At 41.3% G+C, this 18,070-nt stretch overlaps 1 protein-coding gene across 2 annotated transcripts in view; it reads right to left on the reverse strand.

Annotated features, from left to right (window-relative positions):
* The window catches only part of FLT1 (fms related receptor tyrosine kinase 1), a 138,737-nt gene that overhangs the window by 105,829 nt on the left and 14,838 nt on the right, over nucleotides 1–18,070 (reverse strand). For both annotated transcript variants that reach the window (XM_074958962.1, XM_074958980.1), the window contains exons 2-3: nucleotides 10,575–10,671; nucleotides 10,045–10,268 (exon numbers count right to left, since the gene is read on the reverse strand). In XM_074958962.1, coding sequence (XP_074815063.1) covers nucleotides 10,045–10,268; nucleotides 10,575–10,671 — 321 coding nt within the window. The remainder of the gene's footprint in view (nucleotides 1–10,044; nucleotides 10,269–10,574; nucleotides 10,672–18,070) is intronic.

Here is an 18,070-nt window from a genome sequence, read left to right on the forward strand (position 1 = left end):
TCTCACATACGGCTTGGACATAGATAAAATACCATATTTCATTGTGTTTGGGTTCATTTATTTTTTATTGTCATTGGAAGAAGTACTTACATGGGACTGAGCTGGAATTCACCTATCAAGAAACACCCCACTAAGGGCCTGTTCCTGCTCCCCTGGAAGTCAATAGCAAAACTCACATTGGCTTCAGTAAGACTAGGATTGAGATCCTAAACGTGGTCATTAAGTCAGATATTCAAGTCAGCTCTTAGAATTTGGACGAGTAAGCATTAATAATTGCATTCCTTCCCACCAGCACAATATATTTGTGTCTCTTTTGTAAGTGACAAGGTGAATGAAAATGACAGGAAAACATTTATTTCGTTTAACTCAACAACTAAGACTTGACAGTATAATTTACTGTCTCCTTAAGCAATCACCATTGACAAAAGGCATTGGCATAAATAGCCCACATTGGAAATAGGGAACATTACTGTTGCTTTTGCAAATGTTTTATTGTTTGTGTTGTTTAACCAAGATGGACAAGAGCCACAAACTCTGGATCCAAATCCTGTTTGCAGATGGTCAGATCTGGGGGATTTGTTTTACGCAGTGTAAAGAGAGAGGCTATTTGCAAAATTCAAAACCCTAGGTTTGGCTTTTTTAACACCTCCAAAATGTGGACTATTTGATTCCTAACTTGAGGCCTGTCTCTAGTTCTGGTGCATTTTCAGCCAAATTCTGCTGTTTTCACTCAGTCAGAATCCAATACATAGCAATAGTATTCTTCCTTCCAAGGCTTGGCCATTTGTGAATGCTGAAATAGAGTATCACTGTCAAATTATCCCAGTCATGAATCTCTGAACGTTCCTATATGTTCACTGAAGCTGCTTCTCTTTTAAATACATTATTTTGCTTCTCTTTCAGTCAAGAGTATGTGCATCACTTCACATCGTAATAAAATCCTTTAAGATCCTCATTTCTTATTAGACTACACAAATTAAAGTACATCTTAGGCACAGGGCAGGAGGGGAAGCAATTCTGCACTTATTTACAATGGGCTAAATTCAGAAGTACCTTAGATTTACCCCTACGCAAGTGAGAGATATTTTTGCCCAAAGAGTTTACGGAGATTTGATAGCTGAGATCAAATTGTTGCATGAAGAAAATCATTTGAAACTGAAAGCCTGGATCACAGTCAGATCTGTTGTGATCGTAAAAGGAGCTCATGCACAGTAGAGACTGCGTATGCAATAAATATACTCAAAGACTTGTTAGTCTAACATTTCCTTTGCAATATGATTCAAGGAAAGACCAAGACTGCGCCTGCTTGTACCATTGTAAAAGAAACATTTTTGTTTTGCAGGGGCTGCAGTTATGGAAGAGGTCACTAGACCTTTAACATCACTAGTGAAACAGACTTGTTACTCCCCTAAGGCTCATTCATCCTTGTCACAAAATTAAGAGCTACTTTCCCAAACCAGCAAACTTTGCAGAGTAGTTTCCTGTATCATAATCTCCAGATCATTACAAGTGTGAGGAAGAGCTGCCCTGAAGACTACCGGTACTGTCTCCAGACAAAGTGTCACCACTAACTGATGCCAACTTTGCTCTAGTGGGAGCTGTACTGCCCTAACCTCACAGGACTCCCTGCCCGTCTAGAGGCGGTGACAGGAAACCAGCACAAAATGTGAAGAACCATTTTTTCCCTTAATGGAAACGTGCATGCTGCCATTCACACTTGGAGGAGACAGTCAAATGCTGTAACAAAGCTAAAAAAGTTTCCTTGACTCCTCTGAATGAAATTATTACATTTGAAGATGGCTTTCCCCTGTAAATCTGAAATTACAATTACACATTAGAGCATTTAGACATTAAGAGCCAGCCACAGCTATAGCTCGATTCGTACGCAGAATTCCCATTGACATCACTGGGGAGTTCCGCCATGGACTGAGGGCAGTATATGGCCCAAAGCCCTCCAAATGTCTTCCTGCTTTTGATTAAAAGGAATATGCATCATGTTTCCTAGCAGCGTTTTGTTTTCATAATTACTTTGGAGGCTTTTCCTGAGCCCCTTTGATTTTATTCTCCTTCCTTCTTAATGGTCATAAGGGGATATAGTCATTACTTCAGGACTAGCAGCTGGTGCTGGAGTAACACAGTCAGAATACTCCAGTGAGATAGAACCTTTCTTCCCCAATTAATAAACCCTCCTGATCTCATCTTAGTCTTTTCTCCCCACCCCCCACCCCCACCCCCCAACCTACCTATTGCTAGCAGCTCCTGCCATGTTTCCCTTCTGATTGCCAGAGATTAATTTTTCCTTCCTGAGGTGATGCAACACAGTGGTGAATTAGACCCGTAAAGTCTAAATCTGACTTCCCTCCCCTATTCTTCTGGGCCATCTCCAATATGAAGTTTCTCCACCCTTTGGGCCTGATTCACCGCTCCACTTTTACGGTGGTGTAACTAACTCTAGGTGTAAAAACAGAGTAACACTGTTGTGAATCAGGCCATGGCGGTCTAATTCTGACTTTGAACAGAATGGTTTATCTTAAAAAAAGAGTATTTTCAGCAATGTTGAAGATCACAATAGCACAATGTATTATGCTCTTTTGGCTTTAAGTATTTCATTGGGAGGAGCATGTTTATTTTTTGCTAAACAACAGGGGGAAAAAACCTGAATATTTGCATAAGTTGGAGGTCACTTCTTACTGAATATTGTATTTTAAAACAATAATTGTGCCTGCAGTTAGTGGTTTTGTACTGTGTTTAACAAGGTTACCCGCAATATTTCCCACTCACAATCAACATGAGGCCACAAAAAGTGGTCACAGAATCACAAACCTCATGAAGGTCATTTGCTGTATTGTCTGTGAACATAAATAGCAGCTATTTTATTGAACTGGTCATAAAACAGATTAAAACATAAGAGCCTTAATTCAGGCAAATATTATGACAAATATCTTGCACAAACAACTGGATTAGCACATATTGAAATGGCAAAGTCAGACAAATGGATGCTCCTCCTTTCCATACTCTGTGCCCTCAGGTTTCTTAACTTCAACTACACAAATCTCTGCCTCTGAAAAAGATTTGGAGGCCATGGTCGACAATCAACTGAACAAGAGTTCCCAATATGATGCTGTGGCTAAAGGAGCTAATGTGATCCTGGGATACGTAACTGGGAACCTCAAGTAGGGATGGAGCGGTTATTTTAACTCTATAGTTTGCGCTGGTGTGATCACTGCTGGAATATTGTGTCCAGCTCTGGCGCACACAATTCAAGAAGGATGTTGATACTTTGGAGAGGGTTCAGAGAAGAGCCACAAAAATGAGTAAAGGACTAGAAAACACAGCTTACAGTGATAGACTCAAAGAGCTCAATCTATTCATCTTAACAAAGAGAAGGTTAAGGGATGACTTGATTACAGTCTATTTGGCTCTACCTGGGGAAAAATATTTAATAATGGGATCTTCAATCTAGCAGGGAAAAGTAGAACATGTTCCAATGGCTGGAAGTTGAAGATAGACAAATTCAGACTGGAAATAAGGTGTGAATTTTTTACAATGAGGGTAGTCAACCTTTGGAACAATTTACCAAGGGTCATGATGGATTCCCCATCACTGACAATTTTTAAATCAAGATTAGATGTTTTTCTAAACAATATGTTCTAGGAATTATTTGAGGAAGTTCTATGGCCTGCATTATACAGGAGGTCAGACTAGATGACCACAATGGTCCCTTTGGCCTTGGAATCTAGGAGTCTATGAAAGTCAAAAAACACAGAGATAAAAATGTCAGAAGCAAATTCTGTGGGTGAAACCCTGGTGCCACTGAAGGCTAAGGGAGTTTTGCCATTCTACTCAATGGGACGAGGATACCTGTTTATATCATGCTTATCATAGTGGTATTTCAGGCTCAAAAGAAATGGTTTCCCTACTTACAGAGTATACCTTTCTCCGATTCATAAAGACATTTTTAAGGATCAAATTCTGTCCTCAGATATACTCATGTAAATTGTATTAAAATCCATGGGCCAAATTCTCCTTTCATTTACATTAATGCAACCCTTGACTTCAGTTATATCAGTGCAACTTCATGGAAGTCAATTGGGTCGCATTGGTGAAACTGAAAGAAGAATTTAGCATAGTGGGAATGGACTGTGCACAGAATCTAGCCTTAAGTGGACAAAATTATTTCTAGAAGCCCTTCAGTCTTCTTTTCCTTTCCTAGCTCCAAAAATAATGGCCCTCCAGTGAAAATGATTGCTGGACATTGAAGAAAGAGTGACATTGAGACAAAAATTAATAAACTTAGAAATAAACCCAGGACAAGAATAACTTGGCAAGCAAAATCCAAAGTACAGAGGAGTTGAACATCTCAAGACTAAAGCACTATCTTCAGACACAACAGGCTTATCGACATGGTGGAGCAATGCGCTTTACCAGGGTATGATTTCTAAAGTGCATTTGACATGTTGCACATTAATTGGTCAGTGTAGACCCTGCTGGTGCCCACTAAAGGTTTCCTAACACGCTTCAACAATACATCAAAGCACAGTCAGGAACAGGCAGATGCTTATCTTTACGCATTGCGGGCAGTCCCAGTAAATCCAATGGAACTACTCACAGTACATAAAGTGAAGCCTCCTTCCGCAGGAATGGAAACGACAAGTGATTTATGTCAATGTGTTTCTAAGGGACTCTATTTTGTAGCAAGAACTTTCTTATGCACTGAAAATGTGTCCACATACTGCATACAGCTGTAATATAGTTTAACCTAGTTTCCCTTTCATAACAAATGTGCTATTACATTATTGACTTTGACAGACTGTTAGCCAAAAAGTACAATTCATATGATAGAGATGTGCCAAATCGCAGAGATGGAACTTGAAAGGAATAAGGGAGGTGCAGAGCCTCCCACACTGGGAACACTGGGGCAAGTTGTTCCATGGCCAGGTTATTACTGATTTAAAAAAAAATACAGGAAGAAAATAATCTAAATCTTTGGTCAACATTCAGGGATTTGGGGGAGGGGGATTTGTGGGGTTTTTTTTTTAGTTTTTTTTTAAGTCACACCTTTACCAGTTAAATTCTCCTGACACTGGGTTTTTTAACTTTAAACCAAAGTTTTTGGAGAGCTGTTATTAGACAGTCTGCCTGTTATGAGATGTAGTATCATGCAGGGTTATGAAAAGTGAATCCATTAGAGTCACATTTAAAATCCATTCCAACTCGAAGGCTTGATTCAGCCAGCTGCCAACAGAATTCCCAGTGATGTCAAAGGGAATTCTGTGCACCAAGGGCTTGCAGGGTGTGACTCTAGGGTTTCAAAATGTGCTCCCAAAAAACAAGCACTTTGAAAGTCCAAAGGCTTAAATTTTTCAGTGCCCACTAATTCTGGGGGCCTTCATTTTTGATTGCTCAGCTTGAAACACTTAAGTCATCTAATCTTGGGCACCCAAAAAAATGAAACAATCAAGATTAGAGGACATGTTTGAAATTGTAGTCATTGGTGATCTATGAATGTGTATACTTTAAATTGTATTGAAGTAAAATCTTGTTTAGTTGCTTCATCTTCAACATCTGGTACCCAGAATATTGTAAGAGGGGCGCATAGCAGGAGTATCGTTGAATATTTCACCATCTAGGGAATAGTGTCAAGGAGATAAATTAGCATACATGAACATTGACAATGCTAGGAAAGACCTTGAAGAATGACAAATTGGAGACTGATAATCAGATTAGGACTACACAAAACAATTCCCATTGCTGACCAAGCTGCAAGACAGATAGCCAGTTCCCCTCAAATTCAGTGATACCCACTTTCATCCAGAAAGACAGGCCTGAAAGTGACAGACAGTCACTGGGGAATCCTGCCTTAGGGCAGCCAGTCAGTCAAAAGAGCTGGCATGCTGCTAATTTGGTATGTTTTTTAAACATCTTCATCGCATTAATATGATCTAGTTGCAAGTGGAAAACCCTGCCCACACCACTCCTGTGAGTAACGTGAGTGTCCCATTAAGGGAGGTGTTCAGTGAAACGACCCACTTCAGACTGGTGAGCAGGGTGAGAACTCAGAGCAGGATTTGGCCTCATGATCATAAGGAACTTGCAGAAAGCCTTCCTGAGTTTCAAATTCCAATGTCCTTCTCCCTCCTCGGCTCATAGGGTTTCTATGGGCTTATGCACTATACGGATCCCAGTTTTCTTAGTGAACTGCAACAAAGTCAATGCTCTCAAGAATATTTGTTTCTTTTGCCTGACACATCGGTTCCTGGTTGCCTGGGGCCAGAGTAACTACTGCATAGACTATGCACACCCCCCCCACAGCAACTCAATATTGGCTGTTCCAGTGGAAAAAGTGGTTTTATATATTGACTGGCTTCTGAAAGAATTTCATGTGGCCTGGCAGGATGATAATGGAAACCTAGGATCTTGAAAGTACCATGTTGAGTGTTGGGGCATATAAGATTTTCATCTCATCTTCCTCAGCAAGAATTTTCATTATCCCACAGGGGAAAAGGGACTTATATCTTCCTTTCTGTGTACATAATCTTTTCCTCTGCAGTAGGATATTTGTATTACTGAACTGAAAGACTTAATATGTCTATTCTTTTCTATCCAGTTCATATTCGAAGTCACTCTAATTACGGAAACAAGTAACATTTTCAAAACAATAAGCGAGGACTTCCTGTACAAACAATATTAACTTTCATGATTCAGTTTCTGTGTTTGTAAAGAGCAACTATTTACTCTCCTGTGCAGAGAGTTAAAACATGGGAAAGAGGCACCTTAGTGATCCACATGGTACTAGTATGGGGAATTGACTGACACATATGTCCTGTGACAGGAAACAATACATAACTACTAGTGATTCGGATTTTATACTAGTTTGTTTCCCAAGCACCCAGAAATTAGTTCAAAAAATTAAAACCTTCAAAGGAAGTTTATTTATTTGTTTCCAAACTGAGCTCAATAAATGAGTTCCATGCTGGTTTCCAAAAAGCACTGATTTAAATTAAGAGGCACTTTCATTGCATGCGCTTTCCCTTATAACTGATAACGCCATACTGATTCCACAGGAGAAACAGCAGATTGCAGCAGCAGGAATCATGAGGCACTTGGGTGAGTAAGATTTCTCTTTTTCTGTGGTTCTTTTATGCTCGTCATCAATTTGTTTTGTACCTTCACCCTTTGAGGAAGACTCAGGAAGCTTGATAACAGCAAAGGTAAGCTTCATTCCCCTCACTCTTTCACAGAGCTCACATTCTTCTTTTCCCTCTCTCTCTCTCTCCCCCACCCTCCACCCCAGTGCATCCTGGGAATTGTAATTCCTGGACTCAAAGCTACAGGAGCCACCTAGGAACAAATTTACAAAGACAAACTGGGCTAGCATCTGCACCTAGCTAGATAAAACAACTGTCCTTTTTTCGTGTATTCACAAAAATGCATCTCCCGTGGCTTGCTCAGCATTTCTTCCTGAAGTTGTAAAATCTGTGTAGGCTCAATAACTTTTCTCCCCACCTTACAAAAGTTCAGAGGAATACATTCATCAGGCACAGATCAAGCAGTTACACTGCAACTTATTCCATTATCCCTAGGCTGGCACATGTATCCATTGTCGTTTATATTGAGATTATCAACACCTGGTTGTTAAGGAACTGACACACCACTGAAAGCAATGTCAGATTCTAAAAACTGGGGTGCCAGAGATATTTCAGCTTGGGACAGGATTGCCTCTTGAACAACCTTTCACAAGTTTCCTGGGAAGCAAGGTGAAGGGTAAAATTTTCTAAGAATCTAAGTCCCACTTTCAAAAGAGACGTAGGCATTTGGGAGTCTAAATCTCATTGAAAGTCAACAGCTCCTAAGTCACTTAGGCACTTTTGAAAATGTTACCTGGCATATTAAAGGTTTTTCTCCTGCCTGCAGAAACCACTCTGTCTCTCAGGACCTTATGTTTCTCTCCAGCCATCTGCATCCACTAGGAAGCCCACCCTGATTCTTGTGCATCTGACATAGATTCTCTTTCAAATACAAGGAAACAACACATAAAGCACTCAAGAGGGAGAAAGACTGACAGTGTCTCTACTTAATTCAGTGATAAACAAGTAGTGTTAACATCTTGTGCAGGAAAGAGAAAGAGAGAAAGTGAGAGAGAGACCAACATGTAGGAGTCTCCTGTATGTAGCAATGTAGACCTAGCACATGGTTCTCAGTCTGGAGTCAGGATGTCAGGTGGTCACAACTACCTTTGCTCTTCTCATATTGCTAAATGGGAGAGTATTCTCAGCTAGATGGGGTGGAAGGCTCAAGGGGGGTCTCAATAGGAAAAAGGTTAAGAACTACTATTCTAGAAAGCTGCATATTTTCATGGGCAGCAGGAAATGTTAGTCAATAAATTAGTAACCTTCTTTACACTTCTAGGGATACGTTCATAGCTGGCTGCCCAGCATTATGCTACTGAAAGTCACATTGGTAAATGTTTAAACACTAAGAGGAGTATATACTTTCGTAGTGTTTTTCAGAGGTAGAAAAAGCAGAAGTGACTATATAAATTTATTGATCAATTCTAGGTAAGGCAGGGTATAGAGCAGTGGTTCTCAAACTAGGGCCACCACTTGTTCAGGGAAAGCCCCTGGCGGGCCAGGCTGGTTTGTTTACCTGCTGCATCCACAGGTTCGGCCGATCGCGGCTCCCACTGGCCGCGGTTCGCCGCTCCAGGCCAACGGGGGCTGCAGGCAGGGCGGCCAGCACATCCCTCGGCCCACGCCACTTCCCACAGCCCCCAATGGCCTGGAGCGGTGAACCGTGGCCAGTGGGAGCCGCGATCGGCCGAACCTGTGGATGCAGCAGGTAAACAAACCAGCCCGGCCCGCCACGGGCTTTCCCTGAACAAGTGAACAAGCGGCGGCCCTAGTTTGTAAACCACTGATATAGACCAAAATGGATGGGTCTCTTGTTTTCTGTCAGACATAAATAACAGGTCTGATTGGTTCCACTTTTACACAGCCTCAGTCATGTTCTTCATTTTGCAAGACCAAAACCAAGAATGATCCAATCCAGCATCCACTTCAATAGGGGAGGCAGACACATAAGTCGGAAAAGTTTCCATTTTGGATTCTCTCTATCGCAGATTTTTAAAATCTATTAATCTGATACCTGACATTAATCTAGTCACGTTTTTGTTGTAAATTCAAAGAATTAAAACTCAAGGAAGAATAAAATTCAAAAGCAAATGCAAAGCTTGTATTATAATTTTATTTTATTTTTAGTGAATGTTGTGCTCGATTAATATCCCTGCAGAGAACAAGGCCAGCAAGCCATTCTTAGTATTATAATGCAGGCATTTCCCATATATTACACAATCTTTGGTTGTTGAACACAAAAGAGCTGATATTCAGAATGACATAAAATAGAATCAATATGTTTAATATCTGATAGAATTCCAGAGTACTGAATGTTTTGAAAGTGACAAACACTTAAACATTAATTTTCTACAGAATGAGAAAATTCCCCTGGTAAGCTGGAAAGTGGATCTTTCCATCTGCAACAAGACAGCATTTGGCATCCTTTGGCCAGATAGCAGCCTATGGTCTTTTAATGGCAATTAACCATCTATATATAACATCTATAACATCTATATGGCAGAGATATTTTTGAATTACCATTTGATACTGTGAGATGGTTCTGCAATGCCATAATCATTTCACAGATGCACATCTGGTCCATTTCATTTCAGATAAATCAACCTTGCAAAATTCTACTTGCCCAATGTGATGTGTGCTTGGATTTGCGTTTTTTCTTTCCATTCTTTTTCACTAGCAAATAAAACATTGGCACTAAGTTTTTTGCACTGTCCTCCAGCCTCACAGTAAATGATGGGCAAGCAGATTTTGTACATGGGCTGGTAAATTTGCATAACCATTTTGCAAAGCTGAAGATGTCATTCACATGCAGCATTTAGATATTTAACGACAGTTGACTTGCAGCACTTTTGACCACTTTAACACTGTTGAATTTAAAATACCAAAGGAGCATTTTAAAAAATTGGAATCTTACCGTTAATAAATATATAGACTGTAGATTCTGTCTTCTTTTTTACAGCACTTGATGACGCATATTTGCAGCTATAGTATCCAGTGTCATTTGCTTGAGCTCTGCTCAAGGTCAGGCTACTACAGAACTGTTTGCCATTCCTTCCACAGGCATATTTAATTACTTTCAGCCTTTTGCTCGCCTTACTTGGAGCTTCAGGCAGAGACCATGAATGAACCATTTCCCCCCTGCAAACACAGATAAGGAAATAAAAACAATGATGTTGGGCTACAGTTATATAGCTCCAGTTCCCAAGCTTTCTGTTTTATTATATCAGGCTATTTCTGGGGTTCTCTTTAATCTTGTTCTCCAAAAACAGCAACGGAAACAACAGAGAGCTATTAAACAATTGCCATTGAAGTTAGCCCCCCATTATCCCCCAACACTGTTCCCTGCCCCCCGTTTTATCTATCAGAAAAAAAAGAAAAGAAAAACAAAAAAAGTCCCGTGGATTAATACCCAGGAAAATTATCCAACCCAAGTCAGCTGGTTACCTGCATGTGAGATTTAAAGTCTGGCCTGCTCGAATGACGTGTTGTGCGCCTTTTATACTCAGTTCAGGACCTTTTAATTTTGACCCTGAACTAGAGCCTAGAAAAACAATAAGAGAAGCATTAACAATGGTAAATAGCCTTCCCATATTCAATCTGCTCACATTCACAGTGTTATCATCACTGCAATGTTGCAGTGTAGCTGCTGGGTTTTTTTCTCCACACACCTTCCCCTGGGCCAAGGAAGTCTTTACTCAGGGCCCAAGAACCTCTTCTATGGAATTAACAAACAAAGCGGGGAAGGAATAGAGAGGAAACTTCTGCAAGGTTCCCCACACTGAGTTTGCTCCAGAATTGTTTCATTCGGGGGGACATGATTTTCCCACATGGAATAGGCCCTGGACCCTGTGGATCAGTAGTAGACTAGTATCATGCACATGGTGGCTTGCTGCCCTCATAAGCCTCACACTGATCACTCCCTAGCTATCTATCATCAATGGAACAGCGCTAGCAGGGCTCCCACAGCTAGTTACTGCCCCAAAGACATCTGACTGTGTCATCTCTCCATGAGGAACTCCACAGGGCCAGCGGGAGGACAATGCAAGCCCTAGCCCATTCCCCAGGTGCATGCCTGGGTTCATAGAGAGCTCTCTGTGCAGGCCAGAGACAGAGGGAAAGGATGAAGCCATGGAGGTGGCTGTCTCCCCTTTCCACGGAGGAGGCTGTGATGCATGTGTGGATCTCTAAGGCCCTCAGTTATGCTCAACTCTTGTATAAAACTCTCTGCAAAGTCAATGGGAGCTTTGAAAAGACTGAGTAAGGATGGCAGGATTTACCCCTTTTCATTTAAAGCCATAGCCCCTCTGTCTAACATCCCCTATGCTGCAAGCTCCTCTGCTGTAAAGAAGCCTTGTAAGGCCACTTGGTCTGTCCTTGCCCATCATTATAATATTTACATGGAATCTTTTATGTCAAGCAACCTAAAATATAGTCCTTTAAAAACAAGTAACAGAATTCCTGTGGGGAAAAAAACAGTCAATGCACTGATCCTGATCTCCACTCACATCGACTGCAAAGCATCCAGAAGCTCGCAGCACAACAAGCAAATGTCAACTGTCTTAACCTAAATTTCGGCAGTACCAAAAGGCTGGGAAAGGAAAGGGATAAGGATTTCATACTGCAGTAAAAGAGTGTCTGTAAACCTGAAAGGATCCAAGAGTAGTTTGATTTGAAGAGAAAAGGAAAGTAGTTTATAGCCAATATATGAAGGGGACAGCATTATATGTACAATTATATTGCCCATTATGCACTGAAATATGAGGGAGTAAGAGTTTAATCTATTTTAGATCATTTGAGGGGGCCTATCACAGTTGTATCTAGGCACCAAATAGCATAGAGATCCATTTCCATGGTGGACTTTGTGCCACTCCCAGGTTCAGCAGCTTCTGCTTGTTAGGTGGTATATGCATGTGAATTTCTTGTCTGTAATGTCTGGAAGGCTTTTGCGAGAAGACACACATCTTGTATCATGTTCTGAATATGGACAGTTCTCAAGCTGAGCTGAGGGCCTGCCACCACAGACAATCTATCTCCTACTTTGGAGGCCTTAACCCTGGGCACTGTTCGCTGCGTTGTCCAGAGGAGGGGAGATGACTTGGTAGGCTGTGAGTGGAGAAACAATGTAGCTGGGCTGTGAGCCACCAAGAGTCTCAGTAAGCAAGATAAAGCCTTTTAATTGGCAATGGAAGTGAATGGGGAGCCAGCTGTGGGCACACAGCACCAAAGTGAAGTGTTCTCAGCAGTCTTTCCTGCTGGAGACGTGAGCCACCGTGTTCTGTACAAGCTTGTGTTTCCTTGTTGCTTTCCTTCACACCCCCAGGTGCAGTGAATTGCAATAGTTTTGAATGGGCACTGTGTCCCTTGGGATCCTCAAGCGAACGAGATGTAATGTGCTGATGAGTATGTCTGTGTGTATCTGCACTACTGCCCTCTCTACCAGATGGAACGTCAGACCTGCTCATTTGCTGCTATTTGTATGTCTGGTAATTGGCCAGCAGAGAATACAAACGCTACTACAGTTAACAGAGGTTCTCCTTTGACGCCGGGTGCGGACACAGAAGGTCCAGTTTGAGCCCTGCTGTAGACCATAAAGTACTTGTGACCAAGGTGTGAGGTAAAAATGCTGACAAATAAGTCATATGCATCCATAGAATCACTTCTATATGTATCTCATAAGCTATCACAGTATGCAAAATTATATAAAGTTAAATTAATAAAATACAGCACTACATGAGGTTAACTGGCTGTCTACAAAGAGATTAAATGGCAGTTTCCTGCATAGATATCTTTTTAAAAAATCTATACTGGGTCTCTGCAATTTCTTTGAACAATGGTGGGCTGAAATGTGGAAATCAGTCTTTCATAAGAAAGCTGACTTTTTAAAAACCAATGTCACTTCTTTCCCTCCAAATCAAAGAATTTGCCTGAAGACTATTGTTTTAAATAGACAGTTTTGACAAATCAGCACAGCAATGGTCCGGTAACAAGTGATACATCAGTTTTTATTGTGTTCTCCTCATCAGCAGAATTGTTATAAAAGATAAATTCTAGCCCATCATAACATTGATACGTGTCAAACATCAAATGCCTGGCAACCCATTCTGGGAAATAAAAAACCCAGTATTTATAAAAGTCCAAACAATCCTTATAGGCTGAAGACTGAATTCAACTTGTATTTGACATGACATATTAAATACTTATGCTGTGGTGAAGTCATCAATCCCTTTCATGGTTGCTTAGTCCAGGCTAGAACTTGAGGGTGACCATATGTGGGACACAAGAGAGCGATTAGTCAGTCTGGGAACTAGAAAGCCAGAGAGAACCACAAGATCTTTCTGTGCTCAGCAGCCTCACAAAAGAATTCCCTTTACAGTCATTACAACTGAATCCCATCTCTCAGCTGCACTGTACGGTATTCTGCAATTGCAACACGTAAAGTCTTAGCAAAAAGGTGGTTTAACCTGCATTCTGCACGTTCTAAAGTGAGAGCTTTAGAATGCATAGCATTTCCTACTTTTTATTTCCATAGCATCCTTAAAAGTCTGGCCACAACCAATTTATATTGCCTCTTTTCCTATTACAACTAAGCATTATACTGATGTTCTTGTCTATGCTGAACCTCTGGGGCTCTGCCTTAAAAACACCATCCATCTGCAACAGGGTGGACTAGGCCCTGAGGCCCCCTGCTGGATGTCTTGTGGTTCTGCCACACCCTGCCCCAGAAAAGAGCAGTAGAGAGGTCCTCAAAGCTGCCTAGAGTGGCTGTGTGGGAAGCTGCCAGTCAGGGCCAGGCAGGTCAGTATAAGAAGAGCTGCAGGACCAGAGTGAGTTTAGTTCCTTGCTAGAACTAGGGGAGAGTAGATGTGCTCCAGTCTGGCTGCTAGGACTCCACAAGGACAATGCCTCGAGGTAAAGGTGAAGAATGTGTGGGAGCCCTGGGGAAGTTGCCCATGGAATTAATGCAACAATGCAGTTTATTTAAAGGAACATGGTGGAAGGCTGCTACTTAAAGGGTCCCTGCACTGGGACCCAGAGTAGAGGGTGGGCCCCACCAGCCACTGGGAAAATGACCTGGACTTTGAGGTACCCCAGAATGGGAACTGAACTGTAGTGGCCCAGCTAAAGAGCTGGGGCCAGAAAGGGCCTGAGAGGGTGAAGACATTGGCTCCAGGGAAGGAGCCCTGTGTCACTGTTCTATTCTAGAGCAGGGACAGACAGAGAGACATTACAGAGGGCACTGAGAGAGGCCACTGTTGGACTTGTACCCCAAAAGGGGTTTGTGTTGCTTTTATCTCACAGACAGACTGTTTTTGACTTGACTGAAGGGCTGAGTCACTGAAGACCTGCCAAGAGATCCATCAGCCAGGTGGGTTCTTACAAGAGGTGGGTGCCACCCCAATATAAGAACTAAAACCAAAAGCAGGCTCATTTCTAACCAAGAGAAAAGGGGCCATCCACAAGAGGTGGGTGCCCCCCCGCCCCAAGAAAAGACTGTGATTGCAGTTTTATTGGCCAGAGAGAAAAGGGGATACTGTGAGAGGTAGGTGCTGACCCCATTACACTATCTTTAATCATTTGTATTTACTGAGGCACTGGAAAATTGCAAGTAGACTCTTCAAAAGAAATCTCTTTTTAAAATATTCCCTATGTATTTCTGTTCTATTTCTATAGCACTTCTTCAGCACACTGTAAAACCTGTGATATTGAAAAGCACACAGCTGAGTAGTGACATCAGGATTTGACCCTGAGGCAGAACACTTAGCCAAAGCCCATTGAAACCAATGGGAATCGTTCCACTGATTACAATGGACTTTAGCAAAAAGAAAAGGAGGACTTGTGGCACCTTAGAGACTAACCAATTTATTTGAGCATAAGCTTTCGTGAGCTACAGCTCACTGCATCCGATGAAGTGAGCTGTAGCTCACGAAAGCTTATGCTCAAATAAATTGGTTAGTCTCTAAGGTGCCACAAGTACTCCTTTTCTTTTTGCGAATACAGACTAACACGGCTGTTACTCTGAAATGGACTTTAGAACAGACACCCTAAAGACATGAGCTGAAGTTCACTGAGTATTGACATGAGGGATTTGGCCTATAGGACTAATGCATAATCAGTCCCAACAAATGCAAAATCCCTCTTCATTTCAATGGGACACTTTTTTCCATCTTAAGGAATGCAGAACCAGTTCCTGCAAGAAAATGTTCTCCTATATATTAGTCTCTTGAATATAACTTCTGAATTATTCAGTTGCCTTGATTAAATTTAATTCATTCATTGGAGGAAGGGCTGCTGTCCCTACATTCTAGTTATCTTCAGATCACTGTCTTATTTGTTAAATTTGTTTTGTATGTAAAAATTAATCTGAACTTGTCAAAATATTATCATAGGCCAGATCTGCAGCTGGTATAAAATCAGCGTAGCTACATTGAATCTGACCCCCAGTATAATGAGTAAACTCTCAAGGCAGGTCTTTGTCTTAATTTTTTCTCTACCTTTTTGGGGTATTTTCAACCACGTTTACATACCAAAAGCAGATGTTTATTCACTAGAGACCAGGTAAGAAAAGATCCTGCAGCTGTTTCCTAGATTATTTCAATTCTACATGTAAAAAGTGAGTAAATAAATGTGTCTGCTGGGGTATGCAGACAGAAGACTACTTGGTGATTGAAGTTAATGTGGTTACATTACATTTTCTCATTCAAGGCCCTGTTGAGGAAAGCATCTAAGCTTATGCTTAAAGTTCAGTATGTGCATAAATCCAAGTCACTTAAAGGGAATTTAAGCCCATGCTTAAGTGGCTCCCTGAACAAAGGTGCTTTCCTGAAACAGGACCACAAGCATTATCAGAAACTTGTACATGAGTCATAAAGTCTTTTGTGGCTCATCGACAACCACATTGTTCATTGGAAATAAAATTCAGTCTGTTTCTAAATGAACTGTTAAGTGCCGCTTCACTCCATGTGGTTATGGAAATATGCTTATGAATGTAAATATAATGTAACTGGAATATGCTTTATGCAAAAGGTTTCTTGTAAGGTATCATTACAAAGCTTATAATCTACTGAGTGTGTTCATCCTATTTGTATGAATGTATCATTCTTGTATCTGAAGCTAGAAATATGAAGTATTACTGTGAGGTCCTATTGTAATTATGCAAAGTGTGGGCCATTAATGGTGGCTTGGAATCTTGATGGCTCCCATTAACTAGGACAATTGGTTGTAAATGGCTCTGTTTAATTGTAAGCCTTCCTGTGTTCCTGTGAGTCAAGCCGGAAAGAATGGAGGTTTGGGGTCTAACAGAATTTGTGACCATGTCACCTGGTACTGGAATCCATCTTAAACCTGGTGCTTTTCCATTTAGAAGGAGGGATGGAGACCCAGAGAGACAAAAGATTCCCGCCTTGTGCCAAAGCCATAGAAGAGGGTGGAACAGAAATCCCCTAATTACCACCTGAGCTGGAACAAGGACTGTACCAGGGGAAAAGATTGGGCCCAGACTAGGAAGGAGTCTAGCCTGTGAAAGAAGCTTATTGGAACATCTCTGAGGGTGAGATTTACCTGTATTCAGTTTCTTAAATGTATTAGGCTTAGACTTGCGTGTTTTTTTTTTTTTATTTTGCATGGTAACATACTTTGTTCTGTCCATTATTACTTTGAAACCACTTAAATCCTACTTTTTATACTTAATAAAATCACTTTTTTGTTTATTAATAAACTCAGAGTAAGTGATGAATACCTGGGAGAGCAAACAGCTGTGCATATCTTTCTATCAGTGATATAGAGGGCAGACAATCTGCGTTTACCCTGTATAAGCTTTATACAGAGTAAAATGGATTTATTTGGAGTTTGGATCCCACTGGGAGCTGAGTGTCTGGGTGCTGGAGATAAGTGACTTGCTGAGCAGTTTTTGGTTAAAGTCTGCAGCTCTGGGGGCGTGGACCAGACCTGGGTCCGTGTTGCAGCAGACTAGCATGTCTGGCTCAACAAGGCAGGGTTCTGGAGTCCCAAACTGGCAGTGGAAAATGGGCTCAGAGGTAGTTTCAGCACATCAGGTGACAGTCCCAAGGGGATCTCTGTGACTAAACCTGTCACAAAAAGAAAGGGCCACAAATCTATAAAGAAGTGATTTATGATTTGGCAACTCTGACTAGTAAATTTACAGTGGTTTTTTTAATCGTCTTTCTAAAAACTGATTTCTTGGCTTTGCTAACAAGTACACTAATGATGTACTGGATAAACTCTTGTAGACACTTAAGGTCTGACTGATTTTCAATTCTGAATCACTAATGCTAGATGTAAATACTGAGAATCTGATTAAATTTGCTTTATAATAAAAATCCAAGAAGGGTTGCAACTAACCAGTAGTGGTCAGGCAGCTGTTGAGAAGAAAAATTAGACACTTTGGCTTAACTTTTGTCAATGCTCTCAAGCTAAACAATTTGAATATTCCAATGACCATGTATTTGATGATTATGCGCATTCCTCTATTCATGAGGATTCTAAGATTCAGGCACCAAGGAAAATTGTTTTATTGAACTGGCTTTGTACATAAGGGCAGAAGTCAGACTAGTGATTGGAAAATCTGGGTGCCCATGACAATATGTACCACCAGCTTGACTTTTAAGAACAAATTATTATTAAATACAGTAGCTGCCAAAGATCAATCAGGACCAGGGCCCAGTTGCACTAGAGTCTTGTTGGCATTGACACTGTACAAACAAAAAGGAGACAGTCTTTCCTCCACAGGACACAATCGGAGGCTGTCTACACCGCAAAGCTTACAGCGGCACAGTTGTGCCGCTAAGGCCTTGCCACGGTAAGGCACGCAGTATAGCCGCTCTTTATCGCCAGGAGAGAGCTGTCCTGATGACAAAATAAAACCACCCCCAATGAGGAGCAGTAGCTTTGTTGGCAGGAGAGCCGGTGCTTTTCATTGGTAA

The sequence above is a fragment of the Natator depressus genome, chromosome 1, assembly GCF_965152275.1.
Source record: "Natator depressus isolate rNatDep1 chromosome 1, rNatDep2.hap1, whole genome shotgun sequence".
NCBI lineage: Eukaryota > Metazoa > Chordata > Testudines > Cheloniidae > Natator > Natator depressus.